The 10,745-nt window shown below is 38.5% G+C and overlaps 1 protein-coding gene across 1 annotated transcript; it reads left to right on the top strand.

Moving 5' to 3' along the window:
* The first annotated feature begins 3,961 nt into the window (after positions 1 to 3,961).
* On the top strand, positions 3,962 to 5,871 carry LOC149948607 (uncharacterized). Its single transcript, XM_090172248.1, has 5 exons — positions 3,962 to 4,259; positions 4,329 to 4,685; positions 4,743 to 5,198; positions 5,264 to 5,562; positions 5,626 to 5,871. The coding sequence occupies exons 1-5, from the start codon at positions 4,050 to 4,052 to the stop codon at positions 5,798 to 5,800; spliced, it is 1,497 nt and encodes a 498-aa protein (XP_090028374.1). The 5' UTR covers positions 3,962 to 4,049; the 3' UTR covers positions 5,801 to 5,871.
* Positions 5,872 to 10,745: the final 4,874 nt, after the last annotated feature.

Here is a 10,745-nt window from a genome sequence, read left to right as displayed (position 1 = left end):
GAAAATTGGCCTCGGTGATGAATTAAAATCCTATAAACATTGTTGCTAATATTATAAGTGCCGGGATGTTTCTGACTAACGTTTAGTACGGAAACTCCTATCGTAATTGCATTTGGAAAAGGAGAAGCGCTCTTTTTATTTGATTTTGATACTATTTAGATAACAAATTTCGACAGGTACAAATTAATTTGCCTTATCAAATTTGACTTTGATGCGTTATTAAATCAATGTTGAAATGAGTTTAAAGGTGTCAAAATCGCTTATATTTAACCAAACAGTCGAAATTGATTATCAAAATTAAAATCGGGTGAAACTTCAAGGTTTGGCTAATTTCGAAGTTGAAAAAGGAACAATTACTTTGACAGCGCTGCCAAGTTAGCTTTACGTTCGTAAAGCACGAGGCTTTGCCTATGAATAATTTCCGTGTTTGCGTCTTATCCGCTTAGAAAACGCCAAACGTTAGGAAAGAGAGAGAATAAAGTAGAGGAATTGAAACTTTAGCTTCTATGAGGGTTTAAAGTTATCTTGAAAACGCGAGGTGGAAAACGAGTAAGGAGTACGTGAACAGTCTGCGCTCAATACTAACACTCGTATACAATCCTACACGTTAGCCGTAAATGTTTTCCAGCGCTAACTTCACCTCTTTACGGCTTTTACACGATGACGGAATAATAATATTTCAATAGACCAGGCTTAGGTGCTGTTCACAAATTACGTAACGCAGAAAAACCACTTTTTGGACTCCCCCCCTCCCCCTCGTAACAAAGAGTAACAAATGGAAGACCCCTCTTCTTAAATTACGTAACAAATATCGAACCCACCCCCCTTATATTATTATAGTACGAAACAACTAATATTCTGGTAATAAAGTGCAATAAGACCAGGTACTAAATTTTACTAATCTTTCTCGCACCTTTGTCCATCCCGAGCGTGGTAAAATAGGCGAAACTGCAGATCAAGGTCATATGAAATTCTTTTAAACGTGGGTAAACCAATGAAAATGCTTATGTTTTTAATAATTGCGACTTTTTCTGAAAGTGATGAAAATTTTATTCTACGATATTAAAAATAAGATGTGTTACGTTACATTTTAGTGAACCCCCCCCCCCCCACGTAACAATTCGTAACGCTTGCACAAACCCCTCCTCCCCCCTACCGCGTTAAGTAATTTGTGAACAGCCCCTTATGTCATAGTATTACCGGAAGTGAATAGCCCTAACTTATATATACATATGATAAAATTAGCGAATAAGTAGATTAGTCCATTATGAAAAGGGATAATAAAGCTAAACCCTAAACAAATTTGATGAAAATTAAAAACTTACTAAAAGCTCGTACCGATAAGTCTTCGAGCAAATAAAAACGCACGAGACTGTCTACACGGAAATATTAAGAAGGGCGCGCTCCAAAAAATAACACTTTTTAAACATTGTATGCGCATATATTATTTTATAGAAAGAGCTATTAACCAAAACGCTGTTAAACCAGAGATACTGACAATATAGAGATATGAAACTCCCTATACATCGCTGCGACCCCTTTTTTTTTCGTTAACGTCGGCGCCATCTATCAACCGGGAGAAAGCTTTTTCTTCCCGTGTTTATTTGTAGTAGGTTTACGTTTTGTTTTGAATGAAATTCAATGAATCATATGTGCAGCTTTAATAAAGAAATACGATTGCTTAGAGGATTTTCAATATAATTTATTAAGATAAGATAAAAAGTAAGTTTTTAATTAATTATATTTAATTATTTTAAGAAAGTTCATATATTAACTTTTTTTTATGTTATTTTAGACCTTTGTTACTTGAATCAGGGCCAGAGGTTAAATTAATGATCATTAATCCAAGGGTATTTCTGGGATAAATAATTGGAATATTATTAATCCAAGTATATGTCATCAAAATGGTTAACGACTAAAATGTTTGGTAAGTATTTGTTAATGTTGAACCTTAAGTAATTTGCGATCTAGATGTTTCGGGGTTTTGTCATACTTGTGGTTAAAATTATGTTTTTCCAATGTACTACGAATGGAAAGTTGTACAAAAAAATTGATTATTTCTTTCGAGTAATCAACACATGGAACAAGCTGATGCATCTCGTCTTTTGAAATAAACCAAGATTGATCGATTGTTCTTGAAATAATTCTGGTAATCCTCCCTTTGACTTTATTCATTTGTATTACCATTGGGAAAAGTTTATCAAACTTGTCCTTGATCTCAGATACGTAGCTCTGGAATCTTTCAGTTGGTATTGTCAAGCCACTGAATGTTGATGTATCACGAGACTTAAATGATGCTAATATATTTGACTGGTTGAGTGTTTGTTTTTCATCTACAAGTTTGGTTTTGCATGATTCACAATTGTGGTTTTTATTACAACGAGATAAGACATATCCTGAAATGTAAGATAGTGTGTTTTGTTTTCCAGGCCCTTGGCTTTCAAGGGAACTTTTACAAATTTGAAAGTCTTCCTCCGAACATGCCCTGGGATAATAATTATTTGCTGATGGAAGACTTTCATCATAATCATCTGGAATTATTATATGGGTCTTATATAAGTCAATGTTAAGAAGGAATTGGTCTTGATATTAGGTTTGGTAGCCTGCTGAATTTCAATTGTAGGAATTTCCACAGATAAAGAAAATCATGTTAAAATTTAATAGAGTTGTTTTGAATGAAACTGTTTACAATCCTGTTCTGTAGATATAGATTCGCTGGAACTTGCTGCAACTGAAACACGGGTACTTTTTGTAGGTCTATTATTGCGCTCTTCAGGGGCGTAGGAACGTTCTAGAAGTTGGAGGGGGCAAAGTGAAACCAAAAGGGGTCTGGAGAATGGTTTTGAATTTTTAATGGAGTGTAGCTTTTCCAAATGCATTTGTACATTTTTCTACTATATACATTGGCGGGAAAAGATTGAAATTTAAACACAGTTGAGGTTCTATAAGCTTTATATGCTTTTAAAATGATAATTTGAGCCTTGCGAAGATTTCAACTGACAAAAATGTTGGAGGGGGCAATAACATTAGTTGCCTCTCCCAGTAAAATTCTAGGGAGGGGCATTGCCCCCCTGGCTCCTACGCTCTTCCACCATTTCTACAGACCGTTTACTAGATTCTATTTGAAAATTGAGTTTTAACTTATGACCCCTTACCAATGTATAAATTTCATTGTACCAGTTTTTTTATGATAGTCCTTGATATCATTTTCTACTAAGTTCTCCGAAACCTTTACGTTTGAGCAACTAGCTAAATTATCATTCCCTTGGGAAATATGTTTCATTTAAATTAACTTATAAATAAACAATACTTAAAACTCAATTTTTACTTGTTGGCTTAAATTCATTTGAATATTGTTGGAATAGCGTTTGATGTCAGTCGGTTTTTGGTTTTACTATTCATAAAACAAGAATCCTCAAAATGTAGGGCGCATATTTTATTATGATGCAAATGTTTCGCATCTTTCAAATAAAGATAGCTTCTTCTGACATTATCAGCCATTTCTCAGAGCAAAGTTTATTGAAAAACCACATATTAAAGATAGGCCTAACAAAAGCTATTAATTAATTTTTCCCACCGTTCTTTCTCTTTTGGAAACTTAAACAAGGATATCCTTTGCTTTTCTTTGGAACTGTTACAAAATTTTACAGAACAATTACTTCCAGGCATATTTCTTTATTGATACAAACCCTCAAGATGATAATTTCTAAGACAAAACGCGTATATAAATTTTTGCGTCTGAAATCCGCTGTTTGGGATTTCGAAAAATACGCTTTCTCCCGGCCGTTAGGCGTCGCTCCGCTCAGGATTTTTTTAAAATTCCGGGGGTCGCTTTTCAGGCGGAGTTTCATATCTCTATATTGTCAGTATCTCTGGTTAAACAGGGGAAAATAAACAAGATGACGTCATCTTTGCTACGCTTCCGCACGAGCGACAAGTATTATAGAATTGACGTCACACGCTTTTAAAATCTCGCGCGTAAAATTACATTTTAAAACCTCGCGCGTGCAAACGAAATCGTTGGTGTTAAAAATTCAACGATTTTTAAGATGGCGGGCAAAAAACTGAAGGAACTCTCAGACACGGCGCAATCTTTTCAACAACTCTTGCGTCAGTTGAGACCTCGAAGACTGAACCAAGCTATAGAGGACGTGTTAAACGAGGTGGTAGAGGAAATTGAACAACAAGAAACTTCAGACGCCTCGGAGAACAAGGAAGAAAGCGTTCGGGAAAAGATAGTCGAAGGCTTCCAGAAACTGGTAAGTCGCGAATAACTCAATTTAAAAGGTCGAGGAAGACGCTGATAAGATCACGTTGACTGTAATTAGGCGCGTGACGACTGCGAAGAAGCTCTCAATTACGTGTCCAGCTTGCGGAGAATCCTAAGCGTTGATCCATCCATCGGGAGGGAGATGGGCTCTTTGGGGGCGGATCTGGTCATCCTCTTGAACGCGTTCGCGGAATGGTGCCAAGAAAAGAAAGCCGAGACGTACAGCGACGACGAGTTCTTCGGGACCCCCTTCAACGTCTTCTCCAACAACCTGGATGCCTTCTATCTGCTTGTCAACCAGTACATAATCCTGATGCGGGTTACCGTAAGCGAAGATTCCATTTTCGAGTTGGTCCAAGAGATGCGGAACGTCAAATCGCCGACGAACCTAATTTTGGAGGAGAAAACGCTACAAGTCGGTGACACCGATTGTCTGGAGTTACCACTTATGATTCACGAAATCTTTCCGTAGGCTTTGAAAAAGAAAAACGTCGACGGCCTGGAGAAATTCAAGCTGGATCAGTTGACCTACGAATTGGCTCGCGAGAGAAATTTGACCGGCAGAAAAAGGTCCGCTTTATCCAACATCGCCAAGATTTTATACGACGATCACACGGTGAATATTCTCGCCAGCTCCGAGCATTTGCTATCCAGGGTCAGGAAGATGATCAAACTGAGCTTCCGAGGGGCGTCGAACGAAGTCATCGAAGAGTGTACCAACGACACCATGAAGCACTTTCAGCTCTTAAGGTGTTGCCTGATGACCGTCCGACATCTCTACGAAGACATTGAGGAAGTGGTGGAGGCTAAAGAAATTGCCGCCTACCGGGACGCCATCATCATGGAGATGATCGTGGAACACGAAGTGCCCAACATAGCCTACTGCTGCGGACGAGCCATTGGGAGGCACAGCGAGAAATATTACACGGTGAGCTTTCAAATACAATCCAAGGCTTCGACTTTTCTCTTTAATAACTAACGAAATAACAACAGATGTTGAAGAAAGACCTGGCCCAGCTGGCCGCCATTCCCTGTAACGAATTCGCCGTGACGTTAGCCGCTAGAGGATTGAAACCGGATGATCCTAGTTGCCAAGAGGCTTGGGAAGCGACTAGATCGGTCATCGAGGCTTGTAAGACTAATCAGGAGTTGATCCAAGAAGCTTTCCAAGAAAGAAAATGCGTCATCCACGTCGAAAAAGCAACCAAATCTCTCTGCGCCAAAGCGTACGCCGCCAGGGAGCTACTTTCAGCCCTGTCCGACCAAATGGCCGCCGTGGACGACAGCCAACAGTAATTCAATGAAATTCTTATCAAATCAATCACGCAATCGTTGAAATAACTTTGTATTAACAGGGGATCGCCAGATGGCGTAGCGGACGACATGATCCCGCCGATGCCCAGATACTTCAAGGACATGCTGACCCAAATCGCAATTGGTCAAAGACTGCCATACGACGTTTCGGAAGTCGACAAGCCGTCGCGAGCCGTCGTGGAAATTGTTGATTGGAGTGACTTTTATGGAAAATAAAAAAAAACAAAAATTTATCATTTAAAATGTCTTTAAACGATATAAAACGATTAAAATTCTTTGAAAAATAACTGGTATAACTTTACGTGATATTGCATCAGAAAAATTGCTGAAGGCTAAACATAAAAACTTAATAAAAACAAATTACAACTTCATAACAGTAGAAACAAGCTTACAAACTCCCAAAATAATCAATACTACTTAATATCAGAAGTATATAATATATATATCTTCATCTACCTATCCTGCTAATGTTATTCTCTTGAAACACGTATCTACGTAGGCTCCCGTTGATTTTTCAACACACATTTGGGAAGAAAAAATAGTTCTGGTTGAAAACCGTCATATATTGATTTTCTTATATCGGGAAAATATAGTTTATCAATAGTCAAATATCCCTACGCGGTGTCAGTTTTAATTTTTTAGATCTTGAAGCGAAGTAATAGACCCTGTAAATATTGAGCCGTTATGCGGTGTGTACTCATCAGTGTCGGGCATTTTTGTCAAAGAGACGCTCAGCTCACTCACCGCTCGCATTCGCTAGCATAATATCCGCTCAAGATCACGCATTTTTGAGCGGTAAAATAAGCGCTCCTCTCTTTCCGCTCTTTTTGGAGCGGCAAAATAAGCGCTCCTCTCTTTCCGCTCTTTTTGGAGCGGCAAAATAAGCGCTCCTCTCTTTCCTCTCTTTTTGAGCGGCAAAATAAGCGCTCCTCTCTTTCCGCTCTTTTTGGAGCGGAAAAATAAGCGCTCCTCTCTTTCCGCTCTTTTTGAGTGGTAAAATAAGCGCTCCTCTCTTTCCGCTCTTTTTGAGCGGTAAAATAAGCGATCCTCTCTTTCCGCTCTTTTTTGAGTGGTAAAATAAGCGCTCCTCTCTTTCCGCTCTTTTTGGAGCGGCAAAATAAGCGCTCCTCTCTTTCCGCTCTTTTTGGAGCGGCAAAATAAGCGCTCCTCTCTTTCCTCTCTTTTTGAGCGGCAAAATAAGCGCTCCTCTCTTTCCGCTCTTTTTGGAGCGGAAAAATAAGCGCTCCTCTCTTTCCGCTCTTTTTGAGTGGTAAAATAAGCGCTCCTCTCTTTCCGCTCTTTTTGAGCGGTAAAATAAGCGATCCTCTCTTTCCGGTCTTTTTGGAGTGGCAAAATAAGCGCTCCTCTCTTTCCGCTCTTTTTGGAGTGGCAAAATAAGCGCTCCTCTCTTTCCGCTCTTTTTGAGTGGTAAAATAAGCGCTCCTCTCTTTCCGCTCTTTTTTGAGTGGTAAAATAAGCGCTCCTCTCTTTCCGCTCTTTTTGAGTGGTAAAATAAGCGCTCCTCTCTTTCCGCTCTTTTTGAGTGGTAAAATAAGCGCTCCTCTCTTTCCGCTCTTTTTGAGTGGTAAAATAAGCGCTCCTCTCTTTCCGCTCTTTTTGAGTGGTAAAATAAGCGCTCCTCTCTTTCCGCTCTTTTTGAGTGGTAAAATAAGCGCTCCTCTCTTTCCGCGCTTTTTTGAGTGGTAAAATAAGCGCTCCTCTCTTTCCGCGCTTTTTTGAGCGGTAAAATAAGCGCTCCTCTCTTTCCGCGCTTTTTTGAGTGGTAAAATAAGCGCTCCTCTCTTTCCGCTCTTTTTGAGTGGTAAAATAAGCGCTCCTCTCTTTCCGCTCTTTTTGAGTGGTAAAATAAGCGCTCCTCTCTTTCCGCGCTTTTTTGAGCGGTAAAATAAGCGATCCTCTCTTTCCGCTCTTTTTGAGTGGTAAAATAAGCGATCCTCTCTTTCCGCTCTTTTTGAGTGGTAAAATAAGCGATCCTCTCTTTCCGCGCTTTTTTGAGCGGTAAAATAAGCGATCCTCTCTTTCCGGTCTTTTTGGAGTGGCAAAATAAGCGCTCCTCTCTTTCCGCTCTTTTTGAGTGGTAAAATAAGCGCTCCTCTCTTTCCGCTCTTTTTGAGTGGTAAAATAAGCGCTCCTCTCTTTCCGCTCTTTTTGAGTGGTAAAATAAGCGCTCCTCTCTTTCCGCTCTTTTTGAGTGGTAAAATAAGCGATCCTCTCTTTCCGCGCTTTTTGAGTGGTAAAATAAGCGCTCCTCTCTTTCCGCTCTTTTTTGAGTGGTAAAATAAGCGATCCTCTCTTTCCGCGCTTTTTGAGTGGTAAAATAAGCGATCCTCTCTTTCCGCGCTTTTTGAGTGGTAAAATAAGCGCTCCTCTCTTTCCGCTCTTTTTTGAGTGGTAAAATAAGCGATCCTCTCTTTCCGCGCTTTTTGAGTGGTAAAATAAGCGCTCCTCTCTTTCCGCTCTTTTTGAGTGGTAAAATAAGCGCTCCTCTCTTTCCGCTCTTTTTGAGTGGTAAAATAAGCGATCCTCTCTTTCCGCTCTTTTTGAGTGGTAAAATAAGCGATCCTCTCTTTCCGCGCTTTTTGAGTGGTAAAATAAGCGCTCCTCTCTTTCCGCTCTTTTTTGAGTGGTAAAATAAGCGATCCTCTCTTTCCGCGCTTTTTGAGTGGTAAAATAAGCGCTCCTCTCTTTCCGCTCTTTTTGAGTGGTAAAATAAGCGCTCCTCTCTTTCCGCTCTTTTTGAGCGGTAAAATAAGCGCTCCTCTCTTTCCGCTCTTTTTGAGTGGTAAAATAAGCGATCCTCTCTTTCCGCTCTTTTTTGAGCGGTAAAATAAGCGCTCCTCTCTTTCCGCAAAATATGCATATAAAATAAAATAAAATAACTCGACAACGAATTTTTCTCGTGCACAAACTTGAAAAGTGGAATTTTTTGCATTCCTTGCGAGTGTGGAAAAAAATATATATTGGTCAAACCCAAAGAAAACTTGGTACTAGAATTAAAGAACACAAGGCTGATGTCAACCACGATAGGGTAGAAAAATCGGCTTTAGCTGAACATTGTCATAACTTAAACCATGACATTCGTTGGGATAACATCACCCTTAAAAAAGAATGTAAAAATCGGTTAGAATTAAATATTAGAGAATCGTATTTAATTAAAAATAATAAAACTAAAAACACATCTTTAAATAGAGACCTTGGCCCCGGAATCGAATATCTTAACAATTGGAAAAAAAAATCCTAAACTTTTTATGTGAATTTTATTATTTTTTAATAGTTCTCTGTATATAAGTCACAATGTAAGGTGAATCGCGTTTCACTCTTGAGAATGGTAAAATGAAGGTAACCGAAACAGCGGTCCAGTTTAATAATAAACTTTTCAAGTTTGTGCACGAAAAAAATTCGTTGTCGAGTTATTTTATTTTATATACAGGGTGTCCACTAAAAAACGATCCAGGGCGAATATCTCAGAAACCGTTTTCTCTAGGAATTTGAAATTTTTATGCTACGTAGCTCGTGCAGGGGGCCAAAGAAGAATGATAACCTCGATGACCTTGAACCATGTCTTCAAGGACATCCAAAAACTATCTCGAGAACCGTAAGTGTTAGAAAGTTGGTTTCAATTAGAAAAGTGTTCCCCATCACGTTTTATACCTACATAGCGTGAACATGATCGGATTCGACCAATTGTAAGTCGAGAAAATTGGTACCAAAATCACAAAGGTCGTAAAAGGGAAAATTGCCAGACAGCGCTAATAACTCCAAAACAAGTCGTGCTACATTATCGAAATTTGCTAGACAATCGCATCATGGTAGGATATTTTAATATTTAGAAAATTGTATGACCTTGAACCATTGTCTTCAAGGTCATACTAAAATTATCTCGAGAACCATTACGTTTAGAGCAAAAATTCCAATTAGGAAGTTGTTCTTCGTCACATTTTATGTATTAATAACTTTAAATTATAATTTCTAATTGGAATTTTTTATCTAAACCTAATGGTTCTCGAGATAATTTTAGTATGACCTTGAAGACATGGTTCAAGGTCGTACAATTTTCCAAATATTAAAATATCCTACCATGATGCGATTGTCTAGCAAATTTAGATAATGTAGCATGACTTGTTTTGGAGTTATTAGCGCTGTCTTGCAATTTTCCCTTTTACGACCTTTGTGATTTTGGTACCAATTTTATCGACTTACTATTGGTCGAATCCGATCATGTTCACGCTATGTAGGTATAAAACGTGACGGGGAACACTTTTCTAATTGGAACCAACTTTCTAACACTTACGGTTCTCGAGATAGTTTTTGGATGACCTTGAAGACATGGTTCAAGGTCATCGAGGTTATCATTCTTCTTTGGCCCCCTGCACGTGCTACGTAACATAAAAAAATTAAATTGCTAAAGAAAACGGTTTCCGAGATATTCGCCCTGGATCGTTTTTTAGTGGACACCCTGTATAAGAGATAATATTATAAAAATTACGAAATAATTAAGTGCAAATACGCCTACTTAACGTTGAGGGTAAAACATTTCAGCCCACCTTTTATCAGTTATAAAATTTTAGCCGAAAAGATGCACACACCCAATCACAGTCCCTTTCCACGAAAGAAAATTAATTTTAAAGTTTAAAAAAACAAGGCGCACTTTCGATGGGGAGACGAAATGCACTTTTCGGTGTCGGTTGGTGCCGTTCGCTCAAGGCTAATTCATCCAAAACCACGAACGAAGCGCGTGACAATTTGCTAGTTTCCTTCAAATACGACTTAGCCCACTTTCTCTTAATTTCGAAATTACCGGTTTTCTTACAGAAAACAGTTTCTAATCTTATTATATTCTTCTAAATCTATTGTTTCCTTCCCAAAGCCACGCATTTCTTTACTTTTAATTTATATTTTTGGGTGTAATCTTTAAAATTATCGTTCCTTTTTGGATAAACATTCGTCTTTTTAAAAACCAGTAATTTGAAAAGTGTAAAGTGTATATTTTCTTAAAAACGAGAACAATGAAGCAAAATTAAACAGGGTTTCAAGTCTGAGTTAAACGGTAAAGATCAATGTAAATATTAGGTTAAAACCAACGCTCGTACGAGTGAAAATGTTGGTTAAATTATACATGGTAATACGTGTATGAGACTAC

The sequence above is a fragment of the Leiobunum rupestre genome, chromosome 4, assembly GCF_980474605.1.
Source record: "Leiobunum rupestre chromosome 4, qqLeiRupe1.1.hap1, whole genome shotgun sequence".
Classification (NCBI taxonomy): Eukaryota; Metazoa; Arthropoda; class Arachnida; order Opiliones; family Sclerosomatidae; genus Leiobunum; species Leiobunum rupestre.
Note: the sequence above shows the minus strand (reverse complement) of the source record. Positions and strands in the feature narration are given on the sequence as shown.

Coding starts and splice junctions, on each gene's coding strand:
- LOC149948607 (XM_090172248.1), top strand. CDS start 4,050: ATGGCGGGCAAAAAACTGAAGGAACTCTCAGACACGGCGCAATCTTTT. Junction 5,199..5,263: donor ACAGCGAGAAATATTACACG/GTGAGCTTTCAA, acceptor AAATAACAACAG/ATGTTGAAGAAAGACCTGGC. Junction 5,563..5,625: donor GCCGTGGACGACAGCCAACA/GTAATTCAATGA, acceptor TTGTATTAACAG/GGGATCGCCAGATGGCGTAG.